At 42.1% G+C, this 11383-nt stretch overlaps 1 protein-coding gene across 1 annotated transcript; it reads left to right on the plus strand.

Annotated features, from left to right (window-relative positions):
* The first annotated feature begins 615 nt into the window (after positions 1-615).
* pidd1 (p53-induced death domain protein 1) lies at positions 616-11172 on the plus strand. The gene is made up of 15 exons (XM_035665719.1): positions 616-1692; positions 1868-2281; positions 2410-2562; positions 2693-2744; positions 2840-3041; positions 3510-3659; positions 3770-3943; positions 4032-4179; positions 4255-4390; positions 4478-4628; positions 4826-4949; positions 5102-5217; positions 6481-6588; positions 6897-7093; positions 9754-11172. The coding sequence occupies exons 1-15, from the start codon at positions 1113-1115 to the stop codon at positions 9986-9988; spliced, it is 2940 nt and encodes a 979-aa protein (XP_035521612.1). The 5' UTR covers positions 616-1112; the 3' UTR covers positions 9989-11172.
* The last annotated feature ends 211 nt before the right edge of the window (positions 11173-11383 follow it).

Genomic DNA, 11383 nt, shown 5'->3' on the forward strand with positions numbered 1-11383 from the left:
TGAGGAGAATTTTGTTTTTGTACCCAAATAGCTCATTGAAACACTGGCACAGAATCAAATAAATGATCTTCTACTTATTCTCTAAGTTCACGGTTTCCACAACAGAGATGAACTTTTGCCACCATTTCTTGCCAGTATGCAGTACAGTTTGTACTGATAAAAAAAGATTTCAAACAAATGGATAAACAAAAATGTGTAACCGTTCTGAAGAAGAATGATAGTTATTCAAATTATATAGGGGAAAATCACTTTAACCTCACTTGAGTACAATTTCTTCCACAGCTTTTGAGATGGATAAACGTATTTTATTAGACAAAAAAATACTTATTCCATCTTTAATTGATTATTGTTGCAATAAAAATCCCTGTTTAAAAGCCTATTGAATTTAAATTCTGCCTTTTATATTTTTATATAATTTTATTTATTATATTAAACATTTTAATGTAACATATAACTGTGTTGTTTGTTTACATTGTTTGTGTATATTGCTAAACACCGCCCCCCGATGGCCGCGCGGGGACTGACAGCGGCCGCACGTTGACACCAACCGTCCCGCCCTGCGGTTGAAACTTTGGCGGCGCCCGCATCAGAGGCGCTCCGTTTGACACACAGCAACCACCGGAGGGGCGGGGTTCTCTCTCTTCTAAACCGATACAAGCGGTTAGACTCCTCCCGTCGCCCGTCGGCGGACGACGCACAGAGAAGCGAACAATCAACAGTTTTTCTTTCAAAACATTACCGGACATGAGGAAGTAAGAGTCAGTGAGTGAGAGTGGGCAGGCTGGAGAAACAGGGTAACAGACACTCCTTTAACACGTTAGTTAGTCAATAACACAACGATAGCTAGTCAGTGACATTAAAAACTGAACGTCAGGGTCACTAACGTAGCAACAGAGGACAGCAGAGGTGTATTTATTTAGGTTATAGTAACGTAAATATGACGAGCCTACAACATAGCCAATGCTAGCTAACATGAGTGTTACAGCGCGGCAGTCTGGATCTGTCAGACTCTAACTTAATGACAATGAACGTAAGTGATCGTGTCAGGAGTAACGTTACAGACACTTCCTGTAGCAGTGTCGTGCTGGCCGGTAGCTAGCTGTCTATAAACAATGGCTTCAGTGGAGAGAGGCAGCGAGGAAGAGGCAGCTCCTGATGAGGAGGATGGAGACGAGGAGCGGGGTTGGATCATAAAGCCAGGCAGGTCGGAGGCTCGTAAGGACCCCCCAGCAGACACTGTGTCGCGGCGGCTCTGGAGAGGACTTGAGGAGGACTCCGAGAGGAACACTGGAGCGACCATATCAAGTGGAGTGATGTCTGATGGTCCCTCCGTGTCCCCCTCCAGCCTCATGGACACCTGTGGTCCTTCCATATCAAGCCTCTCCTCCTCTCACTCACCCACCCATCACCATGCCAACTCCTCCTCCTCCTCATCCTCCTCTTCCTCGGTCTTGTCTCTGACTCCACCCTTGCCTCCCTCTGTGGAGCTCCCAGCTGTGTTGACTGATACAAGACTGACCCTGGATGTGTACCAGGGAGGAGCAGCTGCACTGCCTCTGATTTGGAGGTCCATCCCAGAGCAACTGAGGGGTCTCCAGTACGTGAGACTGGGCTCTGAGGACGAACCAGGTCTGGATGGTGCCCTGGAGGTCCTACACCACCTGACAGGGCTGCGCTCACTTGCTATTCGAGGTACTTTATTCATTAACTTAGCATAGAAAGTAAAAGTGTTTCATTGTATTTATTGTTCTTAGCATTAGAAAAACGTTTACACACAAATGTAGATACAGTACATACGGTGTTAATACATTATAATAATAATCATTTCCTGTCTTTTTCCTGTGTTTGCTCCAATCTTTAATTCAAGGACACTGTTTTTATGACTCGCGAGGTGACCCGCTGCCTGGCCTCCTCACCACTTTGCCCACATCTGTTTCCTCCCTCTCTCATCTGGTGCACCTGGATCTCTCCTTCAACCAGCTCTCCTGTCTGCCGTCCTGCCTTCTCAGCTTGCCCGCGCTGTCCTCTTTGCTCCTCGGTCACAACCACCTCTCGGCCTTGCCTCCTGACATTGGCCAGCTGTCCTCCCTCACCTACCTCTCCCTCCTGGGGAACAAGCTGGTCTCTCTCCCCCCAGGTGTGGCTCATCTGAAAGCACTACAGACACTGGATGTTTCACATAACCTCCTTCAGCAGCTACCTGATGAAATTGGTTCCCTGGAGGAGCTAGTAAAGCTGGAATTGTCTCATAACGAGCTGAAGCAGCTACCAGAGAGCATGGGTGAGGGTGTGAGGGTGTGTCAGTGAAAGGCCATCACAGTAATTAACTGACTAACTAACCTTTTTTGTTTCATGATAGTTAAATTCAGTAAGAAAGCAGAAGTAAAATGCTCCTTTTCTGTTGCCCAGGCTCTCTTCTCTCCCTCAGAGAGCTTGTCATCTACAGCAACGACCTGCGGCTGATCCCACATTGTCTGAACAAACTGCCTCTGCTGAAAATAGACGTGCGTGACAATCCTTTGGGACAACCCCCGACCCCGCCTCCTCTCCCTCCTACACCTGGTGAGCAGAGACAAAAAAAAAAGGGAAAAGGGCATCAAATTGATTAGTGCTTAAAGCAGTTGTCATTAGATACCGTGTTTACATTTGCTCTCCGCATATTCACTGGGTAGCATCGCTGTTTTCTTTACAGATCAAGCAGAACGAAAAATTCCAGAGTTGCATCTCGGATTTAAGCAGCACAGGTACAGTCCCGCTCTCAGCGCGGAAACAATTTCAGTATTGTCAATGAAGGCGTTTCTGACAAGATTAAAGATGTCTTGCTCCTTTTGCTCCTTAGTTTCTGTGTTTCGTCTGCTGGGTGTCATGTGTTTCTCCCAGGGGGGGCTGAGCTGCTGTTCCCCCCGGGGTGCCTGGTGACAACCACAAGACTGGAGTGGGTTGAGAAAAGGCCAGAAAAGAAGTGGGTGTGGTTAGAGGAGCATGACATCTTACTGAGTCGTCCACTGGAACTTCGTCCTCATGGAATTACGTTTTTAAAGGTAAAAAAATCAAACTTAATGACCATTTCTAGTCGAGGAACAGTTCGATTTCACACAGTTTCTTTGTCTGTTTGCCACTACTCTGTGGAAAACAGTCGTATAATGTTGTCAGTGGCTCTGGAGGTACTTTGACAGGGTTATCTCATCTGTAACAGTCTGCATTACATACATTGAAGGAGTGGAGTTTAAGAGACGTGGGCATTTACCAGGCAGGGAGGATCTAATGGAAAATGCTATCAAGTTGCGTTATGGGAAATGTAGGATCCAGTGTTTTTGGAACTTGACCTAATAGGGAACATTTACTTTTAAATCGATCTATCAGAAGTTCTCCAATTTTATGGAAGTTTAGTACTTAATTACTGGACTACTTTAAATTAGTACAATAAAAACTATTTTTTTTGTTCCTCATAGGGTGCTTGTTCTGACATTTGTGTGATGTCAACTGATTAAACTGTGAAATCTTTACAGCCGGTGGAGGTGTGTGTGCCATATCCTCGGACGAAAAGAAGGGAGGTGGTGGTGCAGAGGTTTGACGGACAGTCATGGAGCACTCTGCCCACAGTTCTGAGGAGAGGAAGTGAGGGCCATAGCAGTCACCCTGGTGGGCGTCCGGCCAGGGTAAAGTATCAAACCTCCCACTGTCAACAGCTGTATTTAAGTTTTTTTTTCTCTGTAGCACACATTGTAACATTAGTGTTGAAAACAATGATGTCTTGGTGTACCTGAAGCTGGCCTGCTGCGCGGTGAGCCAGTTCTCCTGGTTTATGGCAGTGTCCCGTCCAGTGAAGGACAGTTGCTCTGTTACACCAGCTGGAGCTCTGCTGGTGTCCAGCTCTGATCCTGGAATTAAGCTCCACTTCCCTCCAGACTCCACCGTGCAGACCCGCGCTATAACTTTACAGGTAGCACGACACTATATGAGAGTTTGAATCAGTTTGTCACTGAGGTATCTGTGGTTTGCAAGGCTTTAGTTCATCTCTCTTTCTGTAGGTGCTGCAGGTGCCTGTGTCAGAGGTGCAGGCGCTGTGTGGTGATCCTCAGGCTAGTGTTAGCCCTCTCCTCTGCCTCTCCCAGACTCCCAGCATACATTTCCTGCAGCCTATCAAAGTTCAGGTCCCTCTGCCATCTGGAGTCACAGGTACAGTATGCCACATACCTAAATCTCCATCCTCATATATGTTTATAACAGTATTAACACTGTTTCGTTCTGCAGGCCACACAGTTGATATGTCCTGTTTGCATCTGCTACATGGAGACCCCAGTGCTCAAACCTGGACTGACATTACATCGCAGGTGTCTCTCTACGTTACCCATTTGTATGCTATTTTCTACATCACACATTTCTCCTGGTAAGTTCTTATAATATATTCTCATTATTTGTGTTTTTATTTATATATTTACATTGTGTTAACACAGCTTTGTGTGCACCATCATAGGTACTGGCTGTGGTACACCACTCATCGCTGTGTTAGCGGGGTAGTCAGGAAGGTCTATCAAAAGCTAAAACAGTTCAAAGTCCAGTTCCTCGTCCTCCAGCGGAAGACTGATCCTTTACAAGTTATGCTACAGTGTTTACCTTCTAACAAGGTTTGTAGCTCTCCTCCTGTCTGTGCTGTAACTGTGTAATCTAATAGAACTACCAGCAGCCTATAAGCCCTCTTCTCTCAGTTTCTGTGTGTTGTGTCTCAACCTGCATGAGTCAAACTGATTTCATCATGGGCGTTAATGAAATCGTAACATTAATGCACAAATGCTAAACAGAGATTGTGATGCTTCCTGCCCAGGTGGACAGCAGAGTGCAGTCTCTGTCAGCGCAATATGATGGACCACAGCCTTCAGACCTGTGTGACCTGCTGGAAGGAGAGCAGTTCTTTGCTGGCTTTGAGAGAGGCTTAGATATCAGCACAGGTCTGAAGTCCTCTTTGAGGCTCTACCTTACACAAATACACATTTTTTTCTCCCTTGCCTTCAAAGGTCTTTTGATGTGCTGTTGTGTAATAATTGTCCTGAAACAGCTATTTGTTAGAAGTCTTGAGAAGATATTTTCCTGTTTTCTCTAGAGAGCCCAGACTGCGTGGGAGGAAGACTGCGTTTTGAGTTTTACTCCAGCATGAATAATCTGAAGGAAGTGTACATCTGTCCAGCTCAGGGTCAGAAGGGGCCAGTGAGGGGTCAAGTAAGACATGTTTGACAGATAAGAAAGTGCAGTGACTAGAAATAATGATTTCTGCTGTGTTTTCTATTTGTGTACATATAAACAAAGTCACTTATGATTCTTTCCTTTCTACATTAAATGGCAGTGCGACTGGTGCAAAGAGTGCATAACCTCACCTATGTTATAACAAACAATAAGTAAAAGTCTGTACATATCAGTCATATATATACTGTACAGTACAGTCTGCACTAAAGCCCCATTTGGATGGGATTAACATTACAGGGGGAGGTTGGGATTAAAACAGTCACTGTAGTTCTCAGTAATGTACCTCATCGTTCCAGGGGGCATTTTAACCATCGGAAAACTACAGGATGTGGTCTGTAATAGACATTCAGCAAGACAAAGATAAAAGAGAGAGCTAAATGTCTCCCTGGGGGGGGCAAGTTGTGAATTTGGCGAATCAAAAATTATACTGCTTCTTTGAGTCAAATCTTAACATGCTGTTGTAATCTGTTATTTTTGGAAGCAACGAGCTCGGAGAACAAAGTGACACAAAGCAGATTTCACTTCAACAGTGTTCAGTAGTTTAAAAGAAAGCACACAGAATTACATCGTCAAGAACAAACTATTTACATAAAGCTTGAGATAATAAAGAATTACATGGAAACAATGGGGCAGTCATAAGGCGTCTACGTTGGTAATGAAACAGATGGGATGATCATGGGACAGAACAGCTTGTGAAGACATGAGTCAAGGTCAGATTAAAAAAAGAATGGTTTAGGGTGTCTAGGGTGATAATTGAATGTCACAGGGATAGAGAAATATTTCACAACACACACAGACAGGACACATTGATATTCAGCGTGACACACACTCCCTGAGGATAACATATCTCTTAAATAAACATCCGTATATCCGCTCAGAAATCATTGAAAAAAGACGCTTCAGAACTTGCCTGAGAATCGTCACATTATCAAGTTATCTTCAGTAGCAAAGTAATTGTGTGTCAAGTGATTGTTGTCAGTACATGTGTGGGTACATTGCAAACAGGAACTGCTAATAGTTACTTCAGCATACTTTTAGTAGTGCCAGTTTGCCAAAATGTAAGCAAATGTAGGCCTACCTGTAGCTGACATTACAATGGCCTATTTTATTTAATTGTAATGGTCTCTGATAAAAGCTATATAAGCTTTTATGCCCGGTAATTATTCGGTGTAAATTAGAGTATTGCATTGTATAACACTGTAACATGTACCAGTTCACCGTGGTGTACCTCTGTTACAGGTGTCTTTTTATAGAGGGGAGATTCCCAACAATCTGCCAGAGGAAGTGGCGAGGAAGAGGAAAGGAGATGACAGCCAGTGGCTTGCAACTTTACCGCTAAGACTTCCTGTCAGTTGAAGTGATTTTTTTTTGCCTTATTTCATATGAAAACATAGATATGTTTGTATTTTTTGATAAAGGAATAGTATAGTAAAGGAATTAACATGAACCTATTGGTATTCTTACAATGCAATATAATATTAGAATAATTGTATATTCTTAGAAATAGAAATACAAAATATATGTTCCCATACACATTAATATTTAGCATCTAAACTAGATGCTTATTTTTTCCAACTGTTTGTTAGCTGCTACTTACAAATAATGTCACAACCTGAGTGAAACACTGCACATATGCTCCTCTCTGTTTGTCATAGGCTCTAAACTCAGAAAATAATTTCATCATGGAGGAGCTGCAGTATCCTCCTCTGAACCTGGGTGACCCTGAGAGCGGCTACCTCACAGAAGCCAACCTGCTGTCCATCTCTCTCCAGATAGGACAGGACTGGCGTACTATTGGTATCAATCTTGGCTTAAGCTACCAGGAGTTGGACCGCATCCAGTACAAGTACAGGTAGGAAATGACAAACTGCATTATGTTCAGTAAAAATGTCTGAACTGAACTCAACAATAATTCTCAGGTGAGGATATTTTCTGATTTGATTGTTTTTACAAGCTATTATTAACCTTTTAGATCTAAATTCGGTGCAGTTATATGTGTATTTTAAGTCCAAGGCTCAAAGGCGACATCTTAAGAGGATTGTGCAGCTTTTACGACCACTAAACCTGCACAAATACGACAAGAAGAAACCATGTAATTCACAAAGCATCTGCAAAGGGGGAAATACATGCCCCTCAATGTGCTGCTAAGCAAATAGCATCTTTCTGTTCTTCTGCTTTTGGGATAATATGCATACATTTGGTGTAAAATTTCCCCCTTTATGTGAAAATGAGCTTCATTGCAAAAAAAGTCTACTTCACAAATATCAGTGCACATGCAGTTAAAGTGAAATTATTTGTGTCTTCAGAGAGTTGGTGGTAACTGAAGCAGTGAGCCAGGTGAAGCAATAGCACATCACAGTCCATCATATGCACACATATGGCACAGACAGTACAAACCTGACATTTATCATGAGGGATTTAACTGTGAAACAACGGAAAACATACTGCCGTGAGAAACAGAAACTATGGTTACGCACTGGAGAGAAAACCGCTCTCCATGAACCCAGAAGCACGAGGGAAAGCACACTGTTAAAGTACCCTAGATAAGTCACTCTGAGAAACACTCCATAAAGAGTGAGTCATAGGAAAACAAGAGACATCCTGCACATAGAAACAAATGAAAGAGCATGAGGAGATAATACTATATAATCAGGATAAAATTATATATTACAATCAATTAGAATCAGAATAAGTTCAAACATTTTAAGATATGAGTGGAAAGTATTATTCTTGCAACTGCATTTCTACAGTTTTTTTTTTTAACTCAAACGTTGCTTAACCACGTCATGTGATACAGTCACCTCTGGATCTGTGTTTTTGTGTCAACTTTGAACTTTATTGAGGGAGGCTGCAACCTGCAGCCAAATGGGCTACATATTCAATTCACGCTATTCTATTCAATTCAGTTCAAAAGGGCTTTATTGGCATAGGACACAGAGGTTTACAGAGATTAAAATTAAACTTTTAACTTGATCTAGTCCGTGTCAAGTCTTGCTCAAGCTGCATAAATACAGGTGGCCATCCACGTTGTCAAAATCAGCTAAATATTCAGCCATTTATATTTAACATAACACTAAGCTACACTTTCTGTACTCCAGCACAACAAGCTCTTGTTTTGCTGGAAAAAGTCACCTCAACTCTCAGAACTTCTCCTTGAATGAGAGTTGGTTAGACACACAGTGGATTAAGCAAAAGGAAACATTTTCCTGCAGGCTGCAGCACTTTCACTGAATGCTGGACCAAATTCAAAACTTACTGTCCCCATTTCTCACTGTGACTCATAAACATGGCAAAATAAATTACCCTTTAAGAACAAATATTACTGGCACAGCTGCAGAAAATTGCAGATGAACAGATGCAAAACAAGGGCAAATTCTCAGCTGTGGAACTTTATGGGCGTGTTGTTGTGCTGTAATATTAGCACAATATCTTTTTTGTGAATTAGATGTCAAGAGGGGCAAGTGATGAGCAATTCATGGTGCTATCAGCGGCTGCCCCTCAGACAACACACTGCCAAAATATAATCTACAAATTCTGCCTGACATGTTTGGTTTTACTGGAAACTTTGATATGACTAGAAAACAATTCTTATCTGTGCAACATGAATGTTTACAGAGTTTCATATGGAAGCAGTGCTCAGTTATAATCAAATGAAGAAATCCAACCTCAACCTGATCTGTTTAATCTATAATTTTGTTCAGGAAATGGTAAAATGTGTAAACCTGCAAGAGAGATTTCTATAAAAATGTACATTTTGTGTTTGTCATCTCTGCATGGGTGAATGATGTAACCCGTGCATGCACACGTGTGATAGCACAGCCAAAGCCTCTAAGGGAACAAGATGGAGTGAGATGTAATGTGACTGAAGGAAAACCACAGTGGGAGAGAAATGGTAGAGAAATTTGATTGTTTTAATCTGCACTGTCAGCCATCACTAAGCCATCTGGGACACTGCAGGAGATTACACACAGACTGATGCTCATCTGTCCCTCCCCCTACTCCTCGTGCTCAGAAAACCTCTCATGACGCATCCTGGAGGTGGAGGAAAAATGCATTATGTAAAGAACCATACATATGCATGTTGTGTAGATGGTTTTCTGTGAAAGGCTTTTATACAGGAATGCATTCACATGTAATGTTTACAGTGATATTTGACAGAAGTTGCTAAATAAATGTTTTACTTTGGCAGCGGGGGGTGTATAGCCTGAATCCCTAAAGATTTGATGCACAAATATCCTCAGTTGTCTATCTTTTAACTGCATGGAGACTCTGTATGATTACGTTTTTAATACAGTGTGTTTATTAACGTAGAGTATCTAGAAAATGATTTCATCCTACACTGGAACTGGAATAACAGTGCTGCTCATGGCCATAGCTGGTTATTCCAATTAAAGGATTTTTTATAAATAATTTAAATCTAAATATATATTTACATCAGTTACCTTTTAATCCTTTGGTTGGTCACTGTAGCCAATATAACGTGTTTTATGTATGTTCTGCTCTTCTCAACAGGGATAACCTGGGAACTTTGGTGCTGGACATGCTTTTCCACTGGGCCCGGGGACAGAGGAACGCAGGACCAGGGGCAGTGTCGAGGCTCGTGTCCGCTATGATAGAGAGCGGCAGGAGGGACCTGGCGGATGAGATTGAGGACATTGTCAGTATAGGGAGGAGAAAGTACTCCGAGTCACTGAGGAGAGTGGGCCTGGAAGCAGAGGGCTCCTCCCTCGGTGAAACACAGCAGTAGAGGAACCCACGCTGGGTGCAGATGGCTGACTTACACTTGAGTAACCCGTTTGTTTACAATGTCCCCCCCATCTTCTCATCCTGCTGTCTAAACAACTGTCCTGGAGTACAAAGAAATCTCTCAATCATGATAGCCAGAGACTAGCTGGTGGCACCTTTCAGAGAACTACAGGAGGCAGGTGAAATGGATGAACTGCATGAAGGTGGATGGCCTGTGGCTTGTTTTCACCACTTTTTAAAAACTCTTTCAGTGTGCGAGCAACGCTGTGGAGGTGGAAACGTTCTGCTACCAAAACCCGGAAATTTCTGCCTGAAATACGGTATCAGAGAGTATGCATCTGTGCACTGATCCGATACATCGTAATTCATTAGCCCTAAAATGGGATGACGAAGTGACCCCCCTCCTCCGACTCTTACAAAGGGTTTAAACTGAGCCAGGCCAAACAACTGCAGCAGACTTACACACACAGACTTTGTAGTATTTGTTATAAAATAATAATTTACAGAATATATATATTTATTTCTATTTTTTAATGCACATGTATAGGATTGGTGCTAGGAATCAGTATCGGGAAGGAAAAACATCTCTAATGAAAGGTGATTTTTATGACTTCATTCTTAATATTTTTGTCGTTAGTATGTCATAAGTTGGATTTAGCATCTCATTACTGTCACATAATATTGAATTATAGTTTATAATTGACACAGAATCTCCTAATTTCAATTTACTATCCCATAAGTTTGACAATGTCCTCATTATGACTCAGTGACTCATGTGACTTACTATGAGTATTTTCATCCCAGTGTTATGTTTTATTTTTCATTTTCCAAGAAATGACAATTCCATGAAATTCAGGACCGAGTTAAGAGGCTGAGCAAACACTGGGAGCTGTTGGGACGTACTGAAAGTTTTTATGGTTGATTAAATGTCTTCCTTGTGTGCCTTTGGTCACCTAGAAACAAGCTCAGCTGCAGCACAATCTCAGTGACAAATCAGGAACTGTTTTTACATTGTTTTCATCTTTAGTAAAAACTCATATAAAGACATGTGTCAGCTGTTTTCTTCTGCTGGGAGTCCTGTAGTGCAGCTGGTCTCAACCTGGGGGGTCGGCTTCATCATGGGGGCCTTCTTTATTTTAAAGGTTGTATATTTGAAAGTATAAACAAAAGGCCTATATCTCAGCATTTTGTTCATTTCTGTGAAAAAAGGGGATGAAACTGTTTATATTCTAGATTATTTCTTAACTTATAAACTTTAAAAACAAATCTCACAGGATAAAGGTGAAGACCTGAACACGAGCTACATGCACAGAGTCTCTGTTAAACAGCCTCATCCTGCGTTAGAAAAGTATGCAGTTAAAGCAACCTAAGAGCTAAGAGAACAATGGCCGAGCAG

This window comes from Morone saxatilis, unplaced genomic scaffold (genome assembly GCF_004916995.1).
Source record: "Morone saxatilis isolate NCDOM2014 unplaced genomic scaffold, NCSU_SB_2.0 Contig2, whole genome shotgun sequence".
Taxonomy (NCBI): Eukaryota; Metazoa; Chordata; class Actinopteri; family Moronidae; genus Morone; species Morone saxatilis.

Coding starts and splice junctions, on each gene's coding strand:
- pidd1 (XM_035665719.1), top strand. CDS start 1,113: ATGGCTTCAGTGGAGAGAGGCAGCGAGGAAGAGGCAGCTCCTGATGAG. Junction 1,693..1,867: donor GCGCTCACTTGCTATTCGAG/GTACTTTATTCA, acceptor CTTTAATTCAAG/GACACTGTTTTTATGACTCG. Junction 7,094..9,753: donor CGCATCCAGTACAAGTACAG/GTAGGAAATGAC, acceptor TCTTCTCAACAG/GGATAACCTGGGAACTTTGG.